At 42.6% G+C, this 22,872-nt stretch overlaps 1 protein-coding gene across 2 annotated transcripts in view; it reads right to left on the reverse strand.

The window, feature by feature from the left end:
* The window catches only part of ZNF608 (zinc finger protein 608), a gene marked incomplete at both ends in the record, with an annotated part of 101,781 nt that extends 81,727 nt beyond the window's left edge, over positions 1 to 20,054 (reverse strand). Inside the window, one exon of one of the 2 annotated variants that reach the window (XM_084252871.1) lies at positions 20,013 to 20,054. In XM_084252871.1, the coding sequence (XP_084108997.1) occupies positions 20,013 to 20,054 (42 nt within the window). Of the gene's footprint in view, positions 1 to 15,486; positions 16,393 to 20,012 lie in introns of those variants that run through there. The other variant, XM_084252870.1, reaches the window with a different exon arrangement.
* Between the last annotated feature and the right edge of the window lie 2,818 nt (positions 20,055 to 22,872).

Below are 22,872 nucleotides of genomic sequence, written 5' to 3' on the forward strand. Positions count from 1 at the left end.
TGGTGACCACACCTGAGGAAAATTCTTCACTGTGAAAAAAATGAACAAGGATGTAAAATAATGGTTGTTTAATGAAAGATACATTTAAAAAAAATAAAAATAAAAAAGGGCCTCCCCGGTAGCGCAGCAGCTGAGCGCTGGGTTGGGAAGCTGCCCGCAGCCTCTGCAGCACCGCTTCGATCCCCGGCTGCTCCAGGGCCACCGGAGGAGGGTCCCACATGGCGCGCAGACCTCTCCTGCCGCCCGCTGCTCCCCTCAGCAGTGTACTTCGGTCCTTCTGCCTGCTCTGCTCCCCGCTCTGGCTCTGGTGAATTCTCTCACCCTCCCGCGCTTCTGACTGTACCCAGTGCTTATATAAATAAATAAATAAATATATCTTTAAATAAATAAATAAACGATTTTTTAAAAGATCTACACTTTCTCCTCAGAAAGCACCTCCCCTTGGCCTACATTACAGTTTTTTTCATAATCTGAAAATCACCATGCCAACACAGAGGCCTTAGGTTTATCTTTCCATAGGGGAAGACAAACAAGTTCATTCTTTGCGCCACTTTAAAATGCTGAGGGTTCACTCCAATACTAAAACAACATATATGAAAACAGAACACACATAGATTTAATTCATTTTTCTTCCTTTTCTGAATATTATGAGGTGTGCTTATCTATAAGTATTTGGGCATATTTCCATACCTAGGAAAGAAATATGTCCATGAGCTTGCCTTATAGATGACCAGGCCATGAACCCCAGTCATTCTACTTGAACGAAGCAGATCTTATTAATAACCCCATAGCTGAACCTTCTTCTGTGATACATAATTCTTCTCTCTACCCTTCCTTATAATTCCAAAGAACACAAAGTTCAACAGAGAGCCCTCTTAGCCTACCCATTTCAAAGCTAATTTACTGGCCTAAGATTTAGGTCAGCCATCACCCAAGTACAACAGAGGAGGGAGACCAGTTTCTGTCCTTCAAGCTCTCTCTGTAGAAGCAACCAGAAGAAAGAGGTCTTGAGCGGTTTTTAAAGCATCAGCTCAGATTACTGTACTCTTTCTGGCATGGCCATCAAATGCAGGATCTGTGAGAAATAAACAGATGCCTCCATGGCAGGCACCACCATCTAACTACCCCTCTCTGTAAAGCTAACTCCCTCTTTGAGCTTCACATCTGCAGTTTCAAAAAAGCTGGCAGGCTGAGGCCTCGGAGTACACCACGGCCATGGGACACCCACCCAGGCCTGGGCAAAAACTTTATTTCCCTAAGGCTTGAGGAGGTGACTGCCAACACTCTTGAACCAAGAATAACAGGTGACAGGAAAGTGGGGTCTTCTTATTACACCAGAGAGGAAACCTATTTTGAGCCCAGGAGAGGCCACACACACGTACTAAGCAACACTTGAAACAGGACATATTAAACATTCAAACATGAAACACTTCTCTCCTTGATCTTATCTGTTCATGTCGACTGGCATAATAAATTCTTTCAGCTTTTCCTCAACTGTATATACCTGCGTGTCTGTGTATTTATAAATATATGATATAAGTAGATGCTCTACTTAGGGATGTATAGTTACTTTTCATTCCTTTTTTTGTTGTTTAGATGTTTTCCCCACATCTCCCTCCCACCCCACACCCCCACCAAGGGTACTTTGAAATCTTTCCAGTTTTTACAATTAAACCCAACCATCTGGACTAAAATCTTCACATTCACTAAATTAGTCACAGATTTTGTGGGTAAGCTGAGAAAGTAAATGCTATGCTCAGTATTAGGATTTAAACCACATCTACCACAGCACAACTCTCTCTCTCTCCAATAATCTCTCCAATTATGCACGCACATTCAGGCTCAAATAACACAGAGGCAAGTATATCTCATTGCACAGACTCTCTGCACATTTAGTATTCCTCTTTAGGTACTACAGTGAGCTATAACAGAGCCAAAATGAAATTTTTCAAAACTCTTTCAGAATATAACTTATGGACGAAAGCTAAGACCGAAACTATTTTTTCATCCACCATTTAACCTCCACCTTATATTCACGTGCACTGCCAAGCTTCTCACCAAATTCAGAGGCAACCTGAAGTGATCTGTATCTATGTGTTGCACACCAGTAAAAATGTGATTGGAACACACTGGGAATGCTCTACATTTTCCAAGTATGGAAGTCTTAGAACCTCTTCAGATTTCACTTAAGTATCAGAAAAGGCAAATTCAAGGTATTTAGGATTCAATATACTTAGCAGAAATCCAACAAGGGCAAATGATTGCAGGTTGTCATGCAATCGCTGGTAAATAGCTATGAGAGCTGTAGATATTACAGAACGTCCTTTAGTCTGAAACTGGACAGGATTATCTGCCGGCACTGACCCCACAGCTGTACCAAGTAAGTGGAAAGCACTGGTTTTCACAATGAAGTAATGTACATGAATTTATAGCAGGCTTATGGAATTTCGATGCTAGCCTTTCAAAGGGGACTTTACCTAAGCCTTTAATGTGAGCTAAGATAGAAAGCATTAGACTTTGGTGTAAGCAGGTTTATAAAAATCATTTTTCAGAGCATCTTAAAAAGGCTATCATTTTTTCTTTCACATTTCACATAAGTAACAAAGAGCATTCACTTACATAGTATACAGAACAGGTTGGAGAGAAGGGACAAGACAGTCGGGAACATTTATTTAACACTTTGAGGTGTAGGAAGTTTAGCATCAACTCCCCATTCTTTTATATATGTGTGAACATGGACTAAATGCACTGAAAGGGATTAGATATATTTAGATGATTTTTATAAACCCTCAGAAGCATTCACATTGTGTAGGCACAACTTGGTTGAAACCTTTCTTTCCAGAAGGGATTAAAAAAGAGAGACATGTCAAGCTCCTAAAGCCTTTAGGCTGTCAGAAATGTTAATATGAGTTGTGTTTTTTTAATCTTTGCACCTTTGGTTTGCTTTGCTAAGTAAACCTAGGCTAAGCACATATTAACATTCAAATAACACCCCCAAAAACCAAATTTCGGTATAGTTTTTACCTCTGGTTAAAAACACAGCTTTTAAAATTGTCCTTATACAAATGTAGTCTAGAGTTAGTGACTCTCAGAGTGCTAAATTTTGAGATTTAAAAATCTGAAGTTTTAAAAATTGTGCTAGATGCTCACAGAAGTAATATTCAACTTCCTCCTTCGCTAATACATATAAAATATTAATAGAAAAGAATCCAAAATGAATCTAATAGCACATTAAAAAGACCCCAGTTTAACAAGAATGAAACCATTTAGATCAAAAGCTTAAATTTCTACACCCTTTTTGCTCCCTATATAATCCTCATCTTGCTCACGACCCCCACAAAAGAAATAGATCTGTAAAGTAAAACTATCAGTCATGACTTTAACTCAAGCCATTTCAAAACTCAAGCCATTTCAAAAGGATCAAGACACCCACATAACAATAACCAGACCTCAGTATGGAGAAAAACAAAACAAGGCCGTAATATGTCAAGTGAACTTAAAAGTTCAATTTACCAAATATGGATCAAGTTGCAAACAAATGTACAGCAGAAATGGGCTTTTTCAAGAGCAAACAGAATACAAAGACATTATGTAGAAACAATACTAGTAAGTGTCCTGAGTTCTCATTAAGGTGACAGTTTATGCACAAAAGAACAGCTTGAGATAAAGGGCTTCATTCCCAAGAAGACTAATGCAAAATAAAAACAGTGAATTGAGGAGCGTTCAGAATGATACACCTAGAAAATACCACTTTACCAGTGATTTCCTTAAGCTTGTTTATTGAGAAAAGATTACAAGGACAACTACAAATGCAAAGGGAACAAATTGCTGGTCTTGTACTGTTAAATATAAGCTGCTTCTAAAAAATAAAGGGGGGGGGCACATTCTGAAATTCTGGCTGCCAGGCAACAGTTCTTCCCCACCCCCAACTCCCCCCCAACTGCTATACTATATGTCACTGCCACTGCTGGAGAGTTCCTCTCTATTCAGTGGCAGGGCCACTAACTAATGAAATTGTGAGGCGCTTCTGCATATGGCCCTAAGCGGTGGAGAGAATGCATTGCCTGTGGCTGTCTTAACAAAGGCTCTCCACCAACCACCACCTTTCCCACGCACACCTTCTTTCTGTTTTTACTCACCACCACCACCACCACCACCACCACCACCACCACCACCACCACCACCGGCCCCCAAACATTCCTGAACCAAGGGAAAAATTCAGCCATAGCCAATGTACCACCGCTCTCAACTAGAAAAACCTTCCATTTTTTAGCTTCCTGACCAGATAGCAAAGAAATGACAACCTGCCTCCAGTTTAATCCCCTCTCTTCTTAACAGTGTAAGAAAGTACACTAGGTTGGGCAGTTCTCACCATGAAACAATTCATTATTCTTTTGCCTTGCTTGTGGAAAAGGGAGTCAAAACAGCTAAGCATGGTCACAAAATATATAAACATGGAGCATTCAATTGCTATACCTTACAGCCTTATTCCTTCACCTCCTCGTCCATAAGATTTGGTGAGCGAATAAATCTTAATCTGTAAACAAATGGTTTGGTCTACAATCAAACCATTCATTCATTCTCTCCTTTTTTCAAACTGCTTGGCGGCTACCCAACCTAGAGACTTCTAGGTTCTTCCATTATTTAGTGCTCCCAATGGTTAAAAGGCAATAAGCTCATTTAGAGTTTATAAAACTATGCACCATCAACAAAAGCATGTAATGCTTCCAAGATGCACAGCGGCTTCGACAAGCACAATGGGGAGCTGTGTGTAGTCTCCCCCAAAACAAAAATGTCCAGTCCCAATTAAGCGCCCTAGGGGCCTTCAAAGCAGTTATGCTAAGTTGCAAATACAGCAAGACCCACTTGAACTCCAACTGTCTTGTGTGCTTTTCCTCCCAAGGTAGGGAAAAAGCCGGCCGACTGACCTCATTAAAGGGTAATTAGTGAACCCCGGGACTTGAGGGGCTGACACAATCGTGCCTATTGTGAGCATTTCACCATGGGGTCACTATTTTCTTTTCTTCCTCTTTTTTTTTTTAAAAAAAAACCCAGGAGGTCCCTACAACCTGAAAGGCTCACATTTAAAATTTTTAAGGATTTCAATCTGGCTATTTTTTTCAACTACAAGTCACAGAGTAGAGAAGAAAGGAATCAACACAAAAAGCACTTCTTTTGTGGAAATCTGGCATAGTTAAAAGTTTTTAAGTAAAATACTTTAAACAATTTATATTGTATATATAACATCTCAAGTTTTGGCTTAAACCTGGGGAAATAAAATGCTCCGTCTCCTGGTTACAGAGACTGAAGATAATACATTTAAAAAAGGACACTATAAATCAATCAATATAGGGCTTTCGTGATTATATGTGACAACGATATTGAGAAAAAAAACAACCAACACATCCATTTACCTGTGACGGTGTTATTTAGAAACTAATACAAGGTAACGTGATCAACACAACCACTTTACCATCAATAAAAAATTTCACACCTCTTTAAAGCCCATTATTACCATTGATATCAATCTGCCAAGATGCTGAGGATTGAACTCTTATATAAAATGCACCACTAAATTTGGCTGTTTACATTCTTTCAGAGCACCATCTTTTTGCAAAGCCTAATCCAGAACCCGGTACCAAATGGTACCAAATGTCTAGGACATGAAAAAAGTGGACTTTGAGGCAAGTAATAAATGAAGTTTATTTAACCTGACTTCCTTGGCCACCAAGATTTACACAGTTCTAACATTTACATATAATCAGGTGGATCAATGTCTTTGTTTCAAAAAAGAAAAATCACTGAGCAGTCGGAAATAAGAGTTGGTGCAGTGATGACTCTCAAAGTAGGATCACCCCAAAACCCAAAGTCCAGCATTTACCCAGTAATAGGTTATAGAGAGAGGAAAGTGTAAACCAAAGACACAAAAAGCCACAGACTACCACCACAGCTGCCTGAAAGTTCCAACAGCTTCCAGGAGGCATAGGCAGGGAGTGTGTGCTCAGGAACCTGGGCACTCAGTATTAGTGCCCACACCACCGTAGTTAATGAACCCTTTCTATTTGGTAGGCCAACTACTCACCCAATTCATTTACAGGTCTAGAACAGCAAATGGACGAATTTTAAAGTGTGACACGTCTTCTGTGTTTTGGGCAAATATACTTAAGACATATTTAGAAGTAAATTTGCGCTTTATTAAAACAGGACAGGGAACCCTCCACTCAACTTGGGCAAACATGCTAGTTTTGTTTATTTTACAAATATGACAAAACTCACTCGGTCACTTCAACGCACGCACTGCATCTGGCGAAAACTTGAAAAGACAGAGACTTATTAAGAGATGGGGGACCCCACCAGAGGTGGTGCCTACAGAAAAAAAAAAAAACGCCCACTGGAGGAGACCTTGAGGAGAGAAAAGGCAAATCCTGGAAGTCACTCCACACAGTTGGAAACTCTTCCTCTTAAAGTAAATCCAAGGGCTCAAAAAATAAATATTCAAGAGCATTAATTTGTTTCTAGATGTGTGCGTGCAAGTAAAACAGCAGTCATAATGTGGAAATTTCAGTCACATTTTGCAACTAATTGGAAGCAGATTAGAATTCCGCCTCAGGGGAACGTTGTCAAACTAGAAGCTGGAGCAAATGAAGAAAGAGGTGAAGGCGTCCTGAAGAGCTGACAGATTTACAGCGCTCGGGGCTATAAACGGGTCCGGGCGGGGAGGAGGGCGTGTCCCCGGCTGCGCGCCCCCGCTGTACCCCCCCATCCCCCCCATCGGGAGCGCGCAGCCCGGGAGGCAGCGCGAGCGGCCACGCCCCCCACCCCCCAGGCCCAGAGTCCCCCATCTGCTCCCGCCACAATCAACCGGCCTCCCCCACAAACCACTGGTGGTGATAAGATATAAAACCTGCAGACTGATAAGCGGGCCCCCCCCCCCCCCCCCGCCAAAGTCAGAGGAAGAGAAGGTTTCTTTATTTTCGAAGGGTGGGGGGGAGGGAGAGAAAAAAAGCAGATTGTGGAGGATAATACAGCAATGGAGTAATGGAAACAGCTGCTCGCTTTCTACTTCAGTGTCTGGCATCTGCTGCGGCATCATGGGAAAGGGTGGTGAAGGATTTGGGCAAGGAATGTAAATGTAGACAATTGGCCAAATGGAGTTTGATGCGGAAAAGCTCAATTGCTCTGTTTTAAGACCATGCTGTTCCCTTTGGGGAGCAGCAGCAAACAATATTACTTAACTCAGATTCCACCTTCAAAGCAGTTTAAAGGTTGGGGAATGTGAATCGCTTTTCAATCAGTTACTTAAGACGTGAAACAACACGAGCGGATACAGTTCTGTGGTAGAAGCAGCCTCCAGAGTGTTCCTTCAGCCCGTCTTCCTCAGCTCTTCGCCAGAAAGTTTCATGGAAGTGCTTGTCTTTGTATTTCCCTTACTTTGGAAAAAAAAATTTTTTTTTTTTTTTTTAATCACCACTGCTTACTTCTGAACTGGCTCAAGGGGCAATTTCTATTTGTTGTGCCTATTTTCCCCTTGGCTGCAAAGATTCAGTTCTAATTTCATTTCCATCACAAAAGAATTGGCAAGGAACTCAAAAGCAGAAACACATAACTAAAGTGCTGCTGTGCTAGTCATAAGCCTATAATAAAGCGCAGATTTGATAGCATTATCCATGTACTGTGGTGAACCACACACAAATAAACAGTTCTCCATGAAGAATGAAAACCCAAGGCTTCAGCCCTTCCAATTCAAACATTATTGTTGCTTTTAACATGAGCCATCCATAAAATAGGCCAAGGAGGTGACAGGAAATCCAAAAGTAATCTGGTCTGGCTATGCACACTTTGCAAAAAAAAAAAAAAAAAAGTTGGGAGATGCTTTCCAACTCATCCTGATGATGTTCAGAGTGAAGAACGGGTAAAGACTATGAAACCTAGGCATGCAAACAAATGGGACTTTTCATGCCAAGTGAATTCAAACACGTGGTGGGTGGAGCAACCAAAAACACAGCCCTCCAGGAAGGGGAAAGCTTGCTAACCTAACTAGGAACAATTTAAGATTAGGACCCTGAAGACTCTGTGACTAATTGGAAAGACAAAAAGGTGTGTCTAAAACAGCCCCAGAGCCAGATGGGCTTTCCTAAGAAACCAAACCAGTTTTCTTTAATCAAAAGGACCAAGAGTAACTTCTAGGAGTTTATGAAAGTGTGACCAATTGAAACTTTGTCGTCTGTTGCTAATTGAAGCATATAAAAGAGTCCATTTCTTAAAACATACTACAAACACTTTTTTTTTTTTTTTAATTCACTGCCACATGACAAAAACCAGAATCAAGCTGACTGGTAGAAGATCAGTGCAACCAAAGACCAAGCTATTATTTCAAACTGTCAGGGGAAGGCAGTAAAATTGCTACCAGGTCTCCTTAAGTTACCCTTCAATAAAAAGAAGCCATCAGGGAAATAAGAGGAAAAGAAAACACATCAAAACCTTAAAAGTCCCTTTAAGTAAAATTATACGTCTGTGGCACCATGCCATCTGCTCTCTGGTTAACATAATAAGCCAATTCCACAACCTAAATATCTGCTTTCTAAAATCATTATGTACAACACAAAATATAATCAATATATTTTTAAACTGGGAAGGCTGCATTCACATAGCATTATTGAATCTGCCTAAATGTCCCTGTAGGCAGATTTTTTTCTTAAGGTGCTAGTTGACAATGAGATTCCCAGGAGGCAGAAAGCTCAATGGTTGAGCTAGAAGAGTCCGGATGAATAACAAGGAGGTGGGGATGAAAAAGGGAGGCGCTTTGAAAAGTCAGCAGTCGTATTTATTCATCACTTCAAACCCATTTGTTCTAACTGAAACACCCTGGCCTTTGAGTTCTCTATTACAGGGAAAATATATCCTTTTAAATTTTCATTTAATTTCACATGGGGGTGGGGGGGCGGGGAGAGCCTCCTGAACACATGAGATGCAGGTGGTTCAACGCCCACTGACCTATGAAAACAGACGAAGTATTTGCTTTGTGATCACTTAAATTCTTCAGGCAAACCCCATAATCTCGTTTAACACATTCCCAAAGGTATTTCTGACCAAAACTTAGCAGCTATGCAGAATTCAGCTTCAGGAGTAAAGTGCCAATCTCACCCTCCTCAATATCCCTTAAGCTTCCAAAATAACATTACAAACAGCCCAACTGCTGGTCAATCTACTATGAATGGTTTAACAACCTTTCATTGAGTTGCAAAGACTTTTGTTCCAATTGCCAAAACCTTTGGCTTAAAATTAAAAAGAACTTGCAACAGAGAGCAAGTAGTCACCAGTGCAACTTCAGCGGGGAGAGAAAATTGGACACAGAGGAGCCCATTTACTCTGCAGCAGAGTGGAACATAAAACCAACGGTGACACTTTCTTTGACGAACACAGCCCATACGAACAAAACTCCCAACCCACAGTTATACATGCAGTCACAGCATTCATGGACACACACGGATGAAATACTGCTTCCAGGGCATCAGCCGGATCCCTCCGAATCTAAAACAATGACCTAGGTCAGCCCTGTGGCAGAGATTTCACCTGTTGTCTCTCTGTGACCTGAAAGGCACAGCCCGAGAGGGTGGTGTGACTTCCTCACAACAATCCTAGTGAAGAAGGGTTATTGCCACTATGTGGCTGCTAGGAAGGACAGCCTGGTATTTCACTCCTTCTGGCTTCCAGATTAGACAAGGAAGCTATACACGCAACTCAGAAATAAACTGTTTAGTATTCAAGCAAAACCCTTGATGTTCAGATCACTGGCAAGTTCAGAGTGCTGGCAATCAAAACTATGTTGTGCTACAGTAATTACTATGAAAAACTTCCAGTGCTTAATATTAAAGAATAGAATAACATGATCCTTCCACCTCTTCTACACCTCTAGAGTGTGTTCAACATGGCAATTATCTTCGTTCAAGAAGCAGAGAGTTTAAACTGCATTGAAACGCAATTATACCCATGACTTTTTAAACATACACTTCAAAAGGCAGGTTTCATCACATTCACATCACTGAGCGAGATCTTTTCCCCAACTTATAAAAAAATAGATTTCATCCCTCTCCCAGGAGACATCTTTGAGGACAAAAATGAATTTGTTTTAGCTTTTGGGCCCACTTTTTCGCTTGATTCAAGCAGAGTGGCGACTGAGAGATGACAGAAGACAAAGAGATATCCCATCTGATAAAAGCAGGGTGCCCGCCCAGCTCTCCCAAAGGTCATTACCACGCAGCCTAGAACTGCCACCATTTCCACAAGCCAGATCACACACTTGTTAACAAAAAACACATTACTTTGCTACTTTGGAGAATGCAAAGGAGCCAGGAGTAGTAGATTTATGATTTAAGTGCTTGTGGCTAAAATAGCTTTCCAATTATCAAGGGCCTCTTAGGAAGAGCAAGAATGCATTATGTGTTAATGACCACAACCAGGGGTCCCTTCCCAACTCTTTTGTCAGAACCCGAGCAGATCCTCCCCGCAGCTTCACCATTAACATGTCTGTTTCCTGTCAGCCCACTCAGAGATAATGTCATTTATCTCAGGGAGGCACAAGCCTAGTCATTAGCTTCCATAAAAGACCTCAAACAAAGGCGGGATAATGTTTTACCCAGTACTCTAAGAACCAGAACCAGGAATCTCAGCGCTTAAAAGTCAAGGCCTCTAAAGTTGTCCTTCAAAGAATATTTGCATCCGTTATTCCCGATCCTCAGCTACAGCTCTGAACAAGAGCAATGTCTCTGTCTAGTAACCACCAGTCTGCCGCACTATCACATACAATTAGATTACCCGATAAACGCGGAGCAGAGTTAGCCTGTGAGAGAGCCTTTGCCCACCCACCCCCCCACCTCGCCTCCAGGGGGGAAATTGACAGAATAATTCAGGTACTGACTAAATAGTTAGATCTTTGAAGAACTGACCCCTCATTGTGATTGCCTGCAGGAACTGAATAACCATTATAAAGTGCTCAATGGCTGGGCTTCTGGAAATCTTTTAAATAAAAGTGGAACTGGTTAAAATAAATGTCGGAACATGTGTTTTCACAGTGTTGCTCATATTACAATTTCGAGTTTCTATGAAGTACCAGGTGAACTTTTTTTAAATTAGAAAAAACACACACAGACACAGTCAAAATTGGACAAATCTCAGCCATTCAATCCTTGTTTTTCATGCTGGAAACGAAGAACAGATGGTACTTTCCATGTTGTTTGAATCTGGTTATTGAACACCTCTGTGGTTAGGGAGACTTCTGCTTAGCACGTTCAGCATACATTTCATTTATGAACTATAAAATGCTGCTTAGGAAAAATAAGTCTTTATAACACTCTAATTAAAACCATCTTGCAGCCAGGTAATTTCACTTGAAAAGCATTCTTAACCTCATGACATTTGGACAATCAATCCCTTCCCCTCCCCACCTTTTTTTTTTTTTTTACAGACTATTTGCAAAGTTATTAAAAGTTGCTAAACATTATTTATCTCCTTTACACAATCTTAATCAGTTGTACTTTTTTTTTTAATCTCTCTAGCAAATCCAGATTTCAAACACTAGTCTCAGAACTCAGGGATATGCCTGTTCACACAAATACTCCAAGTTTTATGGGTTCTCACAGAAAACTTCCTTGAGTAAAGGGCACCCTCTACATCACCCCCCCCCCAAAAAAAAAGCCCTGTTACCCTCAGAGGAAGCCTACAGAAAACTAAGGCGCTGGATCAATGCTGATTGGGAACCACCCTTAGTTACCAACGTTTTTAACTGCTAAAGCCCTTATGCAGCTTTCAAAACAGTTTGCTGTCCAACAACAATGGACTTTGTCCTTTAATTATAGCAAGTGACCTTTCTGTCTTTTTTTACTTCGCAGTAGCTAAACTGCACTGTCTAAGCAGAATTTGTAGGGGGCACTGTATTTGACGGGAGTGGGGAGGCATATCGTCCACAAAACTCATTAACCAAAATATGTTCTTAAATTGCTCACACTCACTTTGAAAATGTGCCAGAATTCCCTAGTGAGGTGTAAAAAGGCTTCTACAAAAGAATAAAATAAAATGAATGACATCCTTTATAGAGAGGTCCACTTGCAGATACCACCTTTGGGCTGCTGAGGACCAGCTTAATGAAAGCAGTATGATATTAGAGAAATAACTCTTTTCTGAGCATGTACTGAATAGTCAGAAGTCTAAGACACAACTCTAAGATCTCCTATGCCTTTCATATTTATGTGAATATCAGCGGTTTTTAAGACCTTTTCTGTGCATTTCTGACTTTTCCAACCATCAAGTCAACCCATGTACCCTATTTATTTAGCCCACCCAAATGCCTGTGTCTGATAAGGCAAAACTCTAAGGCACTAAGGAAGATACAAGCAGAGCCTCAATACAGGCTATTATGCTTCAAAAAGAAAGGCGGGGGAAGGTAGGGAAGCAGGTTTTAACAACCAAAAGCCAAGCCGTCAAATCTACTTATTCAGACATGTCATTGGTGGCTTAACCACAAAATGGGCTATGGAAATACAGCTCAAACATCTTAGAATTATGGCATGTTTTGATTTTGTTCACGTATTAAGGGAGTGGCGACTTTTACAACATACTTGTGGTTTCCACATAAAGGAGTAGAACACTCATTGATTTAATTAGGTTTCATAAGGTCCAATTTATCATGTTTTACATGACTTTGTGTAGTGAAGAAACAGAATAAACAGCCCAAAAATAGACATTTAAGCATGCTGTGAAAATTAACCGGTGACAGCAAGTCTTATGAATCTCCTGTGAACCTTCCAACCAGGGGGAAAAAAATAAAAAGCAGACACACATACACCCCCCTCGGTTTTCACATGTTGCCCCTCAGGAGCTACATCTGATTGCTGGAAATTAATCGTTTACACTTTTGGGGGCACTCACTGTTCACTAGTCCAAATAACAAGGCAAGGATGAAATGAAAACATTGCACAAAACAGCAAAAAAAACCTTCCTCAAAGATGCCGCGGTGTTGAAATATTGGGTCAGGTGAAGCCTTGTCCTATTAAACCTTTACGTCCTGAATGGGTATCCTTCTTTATCATAAAGGCAGCATTTCCTAAATTGCAGTTTGATTTTTACACCCCCGCGAGTTTTAATGGAATTAAGAGTAACTTCCCCGGGTGGCATCTGTGCAAGGGAACGCCATCTCTGTGTGCCAAGGACGAAAGCACTCTTAAGAGAAGTCCTTCTGGGGTGGGGTGGGGGTGGAGAGGAAAGCCTGAAGGAGCAGCGTTCCAGATCCTGAGCCAACACCCCTGCTTGTCAGAGAATGGCCAGCGCTGCAGGATGCGAGCCCCCGGAGCCTACCCAGAAGGATGCCAGCACCGGTCGATCTGGCTGGCATTGGGAGTGAATCCAAATGCACTGAGCTTCCTCCCCTCCTCCACCCCAGACCCCTCAGGACTTGTTTGCTCTTCATTTATAGAATTTCATATGATCACGTTTCTACTGCTTTGACTGAAGATGAGGTACATGTCTATGAATCACTGAATTCTTCCGTTCTTCCTCCAGTCCCCTCTGTGACTGGGAAGTGAAAAGAACACAAAAACTGGAGAACCGACACCACGCTCTAATCTCAGTTGCCATGACAGCAGCCTTTGAGATACAGAAATGTTCCGATTGCCAGCTAAACAAAATTGTTGAATGTGAACATTTGGCTGGAAGATTAAAAGGCTAAGGGGAATGCAAAAGGGCAGTACCTCCCACATTCCAGGCAGCAGTGAATCCAATCAAATGGCTCTGACTCCTTAACCACAGCCATTGTGAGCACTGGATTAGGGCAATTCATCTAGATAGTTAGAGCAGATTAGAACTGCAATTTGAAGACTATTGGCAACAAAAGTAAATGCCCTACTGTACTCAGTAATGAGAAGATTTCAGAACGCCTTTTAGCAGAAATGATGTGAAACTACACATTTAAACATAATCGAAACCTGGGATTTTTAAAAACTCACTACAACTCATCCGTGTGAAATGCTGTCTGACCAGGGGGAAATGAATCAAAAGCGTTCAGAGGCTTTTTTGCGACTCTGGCATGATCAACCCCTTCATGTACCTTCACCAACCTCTAAAGTCATAAAATAAAACTTCATCCCTGTACTCCACCTTAACACTTGAACACACGAAAACAAAAAAGCAGATGTTTTTAAGAGAGAGCAGCGAATAACCGTGCACCAAAATAATCACCCGAAGATATCTCACAATACCGAGTCCAAGTTAGAAATCGCAAAAATCACATGATTTCATAAGTATATTGCCAAATAACCATGCCACGAACCACATGAAAGGAATTTTGCTTCTGCAGGGCACACCCTGTAAAATTAACCTAAGGAATCACTGGAGAGAAACATCACTCACACTCCCAGCTCGCTGGCAACCTGCGCGGTGGGACAGAGCACCTTTCGCTCCTAGGACCTGACTCGGTGCACAGCGAACCGCCCGACCAGTGAGTCACAGGCCTCCAGCACCAAGCCACAGGCACAACGCTGGGGGCAGTTTTTCAAAGGCAGTGCTTAACTAGACTGCAGATAATGCCCAAGATGGAAGGATCCAAATGACCTAGATCAGCCGTCCCATTGCTCAAAGCCAACCCAGAATGCCGGTATCACCTCTTGGCTGCGTTTTCACAGGTCAGGCACGCCAATTCACCAAGCCTGAGTCACTTTTCTTACCAACCTCTCAGCTCCGTCCTCGAGCTAGAAATGCAAGCGATAACCCTCTTAAATTTCCAGCTAAGAGCTGGACCAGGGAACAAGAGTAGAGTCAGGGCAGTCACCCACGCCCTTCTCGGCTTTCTGTACATTCACAAAGCCAACGACCCAGGGGCATCGGGTGGGGGGTGAATTCAGGACCAGTCACGGGAACCCATTCAAGGAGGGGACCGTTTGCCAGAACTATTTTGGAGAAAGTAACAAAGAACACGTAAATGGCTTGAGGGTGGAGAGTGTAAATTAGAATCCTCGACACACCTCTCCCGGGAGGGCACGTGAACCCAGCGCCTAAGGACACATTACCAGAAATACCAGGATGTGCAAATTAAAACAGAAGACACTTTTCCTTAGGGGAGAAACCAGGACAAGAGTCAAGTGGGTGCGTGAACAGCTTTTCTATTAAAAGCACACCCGCCCGGGGCTGACTGGCCAGGGGCCCCAGCAGAGCAAAAGTGCTTAGGACACTCAGGCCCTCCCGCCTGGGGTCCCAGACGCGAGCACCGCAAGCAGCAGCAGCAGCAGCAGCAGCAGCAGCAGCAAGAGCTAAACACTGCACCCAAGTCGGCAAGCCCACACCAGTCATCACGTAAAGGCTGCAGATAACAGCAATCTCACAAAGACCCAGAAAGCACGTTAGAGGGGAAGGCACACAGAGGCACACCCCCCCACACCCACACAGAGAGATGCACACAGGGAGGAAAGTGGGAGATCTAGGAAGGCGACTTGATCCTACCTTCTCCGTTTTCAGTTTCTTGATTCGCCTGTGGCTCTCCTCCTCCTCCTCTTCCTTCTTTACCAACATAGAGTTTCCCATGAGCCCTGAATCCGGGGCACTTTTGCTAACTTCCCCTGCAGCCGCCACGCTGCCACTCCCAGCGCCCCCACAGTGGAAGGGGCTGGCGCCACCTCCATTGCTCTTGGCCCCAAAGCCATAGAGGTGCCCCCCGGGAGGGGCCTGGCCGCCACTGCCATTCTGGTGGCCCTGAAGCAGGTCGTGCTTGTCCTTCCTGGATTTCCCCGCATCCTTATCCCGCTTGGCGCCGCGGCTGCTCTGGCTTTTACCTGGCTTCTCCTCCTTGCTTTTCCCACAGGAGGCCGCCCCCGCGGCGGCGGCGGAGGTGCTGGTGCCGGTACTGTTGCTGTTTGGGTTCCCGCCGCCGCCGCTGCTCACACTTTGACCCAGCGCTGAATTCATGCCAGTTGCCTCTCCAGGGCGCCCTTGGACTTCCTGCCTCTTGCCAGTGCTGCTGATCTCGGGAATCCCATACAAGGCAGCCGAAGGCAGAGATTTATTAGCATCCTTAGAAGTTTTACTCCTTTTCACTTTTGATTTGCTGGTCTCTTTGTGTGAATTCCCCTGGGGAGCAGAGGGCTGAACAGAAGCAAATTTTAGGCCATCAGCTAAGGCTGCGGTAGCACCGGCCCCACTGGAGGCCAGACCTCCACAATCCTTAGAGTTGCTGCTGCTAGTGGTGTTGGTGGAATTATTCATCTCAAATTTCTGTCTGTCCTTCTCCAAATCAGCGTCCAAATCAATTATTAAATTTCCAACCCCGATTTCCCAATCATCGCCACTGTCATAAGTATCAACCGTATTTGGATCCACACCTTTTCCTGCCGTAGAAATGTTCACTGACATCCTGAAGATGAGCTCTCTAGAATAAAAATCCGATGAACTTTCCTTTGGAGATGAGGGGACATTCGTTTAGCTCCGCTGGGCTTTCTCTTAAAAAAAAAAAAAAAATCTTCTAATCTTCCTCTTCTTTTTCCTGCCCCAGGAATGTGTCCAGGGATTTTACACCCTTCAGTCCAGGTCCACCTTTTCCTGTGAAGGGGGGAAAAGTCGAATATTTCTTGTCTGGGTGTTACCAGAATAAAAAACTATTATTATTGGGGAGTCAGTAAGGGGTACAGGGAAGGATGGAGAGTAAGGTGGCTCATGTATTGTCTCCACAGTCCAATATCAGTTTTAAAGGAAAATAACCAACCCCCCAAAACATACCTACAACAGTAAGCATCTTACAGTAGCTAAAAAAGAAAATCCCTTTATCAACAATACAAGGATAATCACTTTTTTAAAGGCATTAAAATATCTTAAGGATCTGAGTCAAGTCCAGAAAGGTTAAAAAAAAAGAGAGAGAGAGAGAGTTTAGGATTTTTTCTAGTCTATACATGTAGATACTATATCAACCCCAGAACACACAGCCTGAACACTCAGACAAGAGGGAGACACACGGCTTTCAACATCCCTAAACATTTCCTAGATCTTGCAATTTAAAAGACCAGACTCTGGAAGTTGTCTGAAGCTAGTTTCAGAAAGATGCTGCTAAATTTTCCTTATTTCTAATTTTACGAACTTCTTTTTACAAATTGTCTGGGCGATCTGGTTTTTGTTCCTAGTAAGGAACAGGGGGAAAAAAAAAAAAACACAAAAACCACCACCAATAACATCCCCCCCATACATTGAACCCCCCCCCACATCCTCTCTTTCTGAACAGTTTGTACAGTTGCTTTAAATATACACACACATGTCTTTAAGAGCATTTCTCTACAGAAAAGACAGTGTTAAATAAAAGGTTAAATAGCTGCCTTTGGAAAAAAAAAAATTACACCTAAACAATTCTACCGTATCCCTAGGTCACAGACTTGCTCAATCTGTTAAATATGGTGCTACTGACTGTACGGGAAACTGATTAAGACATACACTTTAAGTGATCTGCGCCAAGGTGGCCTCAATGACCGCAAATGAGTGTGTGTTTGACAAAGATCAGTTAAAACGGTTTTTAAAGGGATCAGCCCCTTTTTAACAGTTGATTGTCAAGAAAAATAAATAAATATACATACACACACACACACACAGACATTGCTTACCTTTAATCCTTTATCATTTTTTAATTAGGCCAGCAAATCAAAATGCCTTTCCCACTCCACTCGGCAAACAAGCCTGTGCCTCATTTTACTTAAACACCAAATGATCAAGAAGGAAGAAACCAAATAACACATCTCAGCCAGAATAATCACTCGATAACATTATTCTACTCCCCACCCCCCTTTTGGCAAACGGATCAGGAGTCCTTTTTCCTTAAAAAAAAAAAATGTGTCACTGTACAGCTGGAAGATAATGTTTCACATTCACAACAGAAGTACCAAAGGTTTTTTTTTCCTCTTAACAAGCATCGAGAATAATAGGGTTTTTTTTTTTTTAAAAAAAAAAAAAAGAGTTTAGAGAAAAAAGTTTTCCCAACTTCTCATTCCGCCTTCAGTTCCAGACTTGAGAGTCACCGTGAGCAGTAAGTAATGATCCCATGTAGCAAACCTACAGGCGTCCGCTAGTAACAAGACAGAATGTGCTAACATCGGGATAAATTAGTGAAAGGGAAGAAAGAATAAGAAGAAAGGACTGAAAATCTGGGCTGGATTCCGCCTGTTAGTCGGGAAGTGGCATTTTTCCGCCCGTCCTGACAGATTTGATTTCTTGAACTAACTTAAGAGGAAAGGCGGGGGGAGGCACAGGGTGGGGAGAGGAGCCGAGCTCGCGGGGAGAAAGGAAGGTGCGCGGGGGAGGGGAGCAGGGGCTGGGGGCGCGGGGCCGCCGCTCCTAACAGCTCTCGCTCGGGGCGGGGGGCGGGGCGGCAGGGTGGGGAAAATAACGGCGTTTAAACTGGGTTCAGTCTTCGAAACCTCGAGGATGTGCTGTTTTCCTGTTGGTTTTTATTTATTTATTTCTTTTTTTTTTTTTTTTTTTAAGAAAAAGGATTCGACTTCCTAGTCTAGTCCCCGAGGGGGAAAAATCCGCTGTCGCTGAAGCCAATCAGTCATGTGGTAATTCGATAATTAGAGGCAAAAAAAAAAAAAAAATCTTTTTTTTTTTCCCCCTAAAGGCGACCTTTTTCCAGGACAGTTTTCCCCATGTATAGGCGCAGCAGCAAACGGTGCGTCTCCCTTTTATTTATTTTTTCTCGCCTCCTCTCCGGCCTACCCCCCCTCCTGTGTTTAGTCAGATGGCCCCGGAGCTTGGCTTAGTATTTTTAATTAGCTGGCGTTTGGAAGCTAAAAGCAGTAATGAATTGTTGATGGATTGGAAGTGGAGAGTCGCTTTGCTGGAAATGTCGGGGCTGGGAGGGGGGAAGGGCGAGTTAGCAACAACCAACCATCTAAAAGGAGCGATTTTGTTACAGTGCAAGCCTTTCACATCACGTGAGGATCAAGGGCTCAATTGGTTGTCGTGAGAACAAAAATGGTGACAAGCGTATCAAGAAAATACTGATCTGGTCTTTAAAAAAAAAAAAAAAAAAAAAGCTGAAGGTCTCTCCCCTCCCCCTGCACACACTCCCCCCGCCCGCGCCCCCGGCTCACCCCCCACCCCACCCGGCGGGGGGCGCAGCCACAAGTTATGAATGTGAAACATTTCTCGCAGATCTAGGATCTCGGAAGTTCGCAAGGAGTGAAATGTAATGAGCACAAGAGCAAAGCAGATGTTTTAAAGAAACACCTTATAAACCTTTCCTCAACTTATCTCCAATTTGTCGGCTTTCCCAAGGGGCCAGGGACGGGGGCACCTTGGGGACGAGGAGGGCACCTCCGCTGCTTGGGTTTTAGGGACCCCCTCATGTCTTAAACAAAGAAAAACATTTTGTTAGTTCCCAAGCCAGGTCCTGTAATAAACACACCATTGTTACTATTTGTGGGTTTGTTTGGGTTGGGTGGGGCTTCCCCCCCACACACACCCCTTCTCTTAATGGTGTTTTTGCTGCTTGCTTTTTTCAGGAGGTGGAAAAGGGTCATTATAACCATTACATGTAATGGGTGACTATCCCCCTGTTCAGTATTAAATTGGTGGGCGCTAGCATGTGACAAGAGCCAGGAATCGGCTTGCTCTGCTCTTGCCCCATTTTCCTGGCTCGGTTTGGAAAAGGGTCTTGCCCAGCTAGGATAGGAAAGGGAGGAAGTGAGGTGAGTAGAGCATGGAACAGATCAGGATATGTAACTGTGTCACTTTTATTCTCCTTGGGTTAGAGCCCAAAAGGTAATTTATTCTAAGTTACCCCGAGTGCCCAGTCAAGCTTAATTTGTGTGAAGAAGTTACAAATGCTTCACCCTCCACTGAATAAAATTCACCCTTCTTGGGTTGTTGTTCTCAATGCAAAAGCCAAACCCTGTAGAACTAGTTCCTCATTTCAATGCATAAAAGTCGCACATTCCCCTGCATGAAGTCCCCGCTAAGTGCTATATAGAGACACACCACGCAACCGTACTTACGGTCTGTATTGGATCGAGTTGACCTTTTCCTTCTAACTGCATTGAATGTGTTTGGTTGCAGCCGCTTTATTTTGGAAATTACAGTCTCTTCAACCAATTTATTATTAAAGAAGATGGACCATCAAATGTCACAGACCGTCCTGTGTATTTTTTATAAAAGCAAAAATTAAAATAAAAAAAAAAACAACAAACAAAAATCCCCCTGGTGCACACACACAACAAGCTTGTTCTGCAACACTGAAATCAGGACTGAAACACAACACACACACAGGGGGAGTGGAGCAAAAGGAGCTCTCAGCCTCTATACCTGAAAGGGACTTTTCTTTGTTCCCAGTGCCCTTTCGCATCGGGCCAATCAGAGAGCAGCTTTTATGAAACCGGGCGCTCTCATTGGCCAGCTGCTTTCTCTTGGCTACTGTAGGGGGTTGAGATACACACACGTATAAAACACACACTGAGATCGGGTGGGGGTGCGGCGGGGGGTGGTTCTGGAGACAAAGCGTTTTATTTTCCAACCAGATTGGGGTTGGGGAACCTCCCGCAGTAAGCAGGGGGGAGAGAAAAAAAATGGTGCGCCCGTTCCAATTACTACATCATTCACATAAAACACTTATTTATTAAAACAGATCTCAAACAGGCTACGAGGAGAGGATGTCAGTAAATACGAGTTTGATTGTGTTATCTTGGGGGAAATAATGTCTGTGATCGCTCGGTGGCAGAGGAAGCCAAATGAGCCACTAGCGCGGAGCGCGGAGAAAAGGGAGGCTGGCGGGGTGGAAATGACTGCGAGTCTTTTGCTGGCTCGCCTTCCTCGTTGCAGGAACTCGACAGCGCGAACTCCCAAGACTGATTTTCTGTATTGCAGCCTCTGGCTCTCTCGGCCCTCCCCCACCACTTTGCCCTTCTTCCAATTTTTTTTTTTTTTTCTCCCCTTCCCTGTGTCTCTCTTTTTACTCGCTGATTAAATAAGAAAAATCGATCTGGGGGTAAAGGCGGTGGTGGGGAAACAAGTAACCCTTTTGTTTCCAGGCTCCTGGTCTACAAGCACTGAAGTGTGAACGCTGGCAACCATTTAACCACCACTCCGCGAACGCTTCTTCCCTGGAATTAGTAACAAATCTTTTCCACCTGGTGCTAGGCGGCTCCAAAAAAATAAAAAATAAAATATGGTCCTAGCCAAGCATATTAACACCTCGGACCAGCCTCATCTGGAAAAAAAAAAAAAAAAGAAGAAGAAGAAGAAAATCGATTTGTGGGAGACAGATATACTGGGACAATTAACCCATTAAACAGTCCCGATCCGCGTTTTTAAACCGAGAGTTTATGAAATTCTCCTCCCTCAGATCTTTAGCCCTATTTTGGAGAGAGGGGCTGTCCAAGTCTTCTGAACATACACCTCAAAATCCACCAAGAATACAGGAATATTTTAGAACTGATTGTAGGAAAAAAGCCAACAACCAAATTAATGGGACCCTGAGGTCACAGGATAAGAGAGGTTAATATGAAATAACAAGTTCTGTAACAGCCAGTATATTTGAACTAATGTATTTAGATGCACTAAGCATTTGCAGTACTTATCTTTAATTTTTCACTGTTATTTTCCTTTTTTAGGAGCTATAATATAGAGAATTTAAAGCCACAGAATACACTGAAAATTTTACACTGAACTAAGGATCCAGAATTACATGTGAATTGTAATTTCCACAGGCCAGCTGCAATTTAAGAAAATATCTTTACTGAGTCCAATGGACATGTAAAGTGAATCAGAGCTAGAAGATAGTTGATGACGCAGAGAGTCAGTGATGATTACGTTGATCAATAAAAATCTTTAAGTCACATGTTTTAAGTAATGGCTATTGACTCATATTTGAGCTTTCAATATGTTTGGTTCATTTTAAAGACCTGCCAATTAGTTGTTCTACTAGTCTAGGTGGACTAGGTATGATGCTGCAAATAGTAATCAACAACCGTTTCTATCCTTCCCTTTCCTGGGATATAAACACTGAGGAATTTGATCTTTGATAGTCCTTTTATCTTCCAAAGTCAATGTGTATTCAAATTAAAGCTGCACATTAACAAGTAAAATGAATCAAGTCACCACTTAACCTCCATTTTAATTTCGGTGTTTGTTTCATGTTTTTGATGTACAGATTTCACAATCTGGCTATGTCCCATTGATTAAAAAAAAAAGAACAGCATAAATTTATAAATTTATAAACAACAGGATTTCAAAAGGCAAAGACAATAAGACCTGGTAAAGTTGGAGAAGGATAGAGGCACTCCTCCAAGACACTCCTTTGCAAAAGCAAATCACAGGGTGTGCAGCACAGATTGAGGGTAACTAAGTTTAGGGTTCCCAATACTCAAATAAAATGCTCCAATCCCTACCTTCAATACTAACCCTCTAAAAGCTTTTTGATAAACCCTACTGGTGAATGATAAAAGGCTTATGCTGAACTCAATCACATATTTAACTCAAACCCTAACCTAATGCTTTCTCATAGATTAAAATATTTCCTCTTTCTTTCCAACATTTCCACACTCCATTTACACCCTCCCCCCATCTCTAGCCCTCCCAGTTCTTCCAGAAGACTTGAATAAACCAGAGTTGTTATGCTGGCTTTGCGAGTGTTTGTTTTGTTTTGTTTAACAAAGGGGCCAATCAAGAGACATCACAGGGCTATCAGCTAATTGATGACTGAAACTAAGATAATTAACTAACAGCTTAGAGAATCAGAGCTACTCTTCTCACAAAATTTGGAAGTGCTACTATGTTGTAGAGAAGAAAATTTTATCTTTCTCTCTTATTAAGCTAACCGATCTTGTATGCATTTGAGAATACCACTACATGTCTGCATAA

Source organism: Talpa europaea (genome assembly GCF_964194135.1).
Source record: "Talpa europaea genome assembly, chromosome: 13".
Classification (NCBI taxonomy): Eukaryota; Metazoa; Chordata; class Mammalia; order Eulipotyphla; family Talpidae; genus Talpa; species Talpa europaea.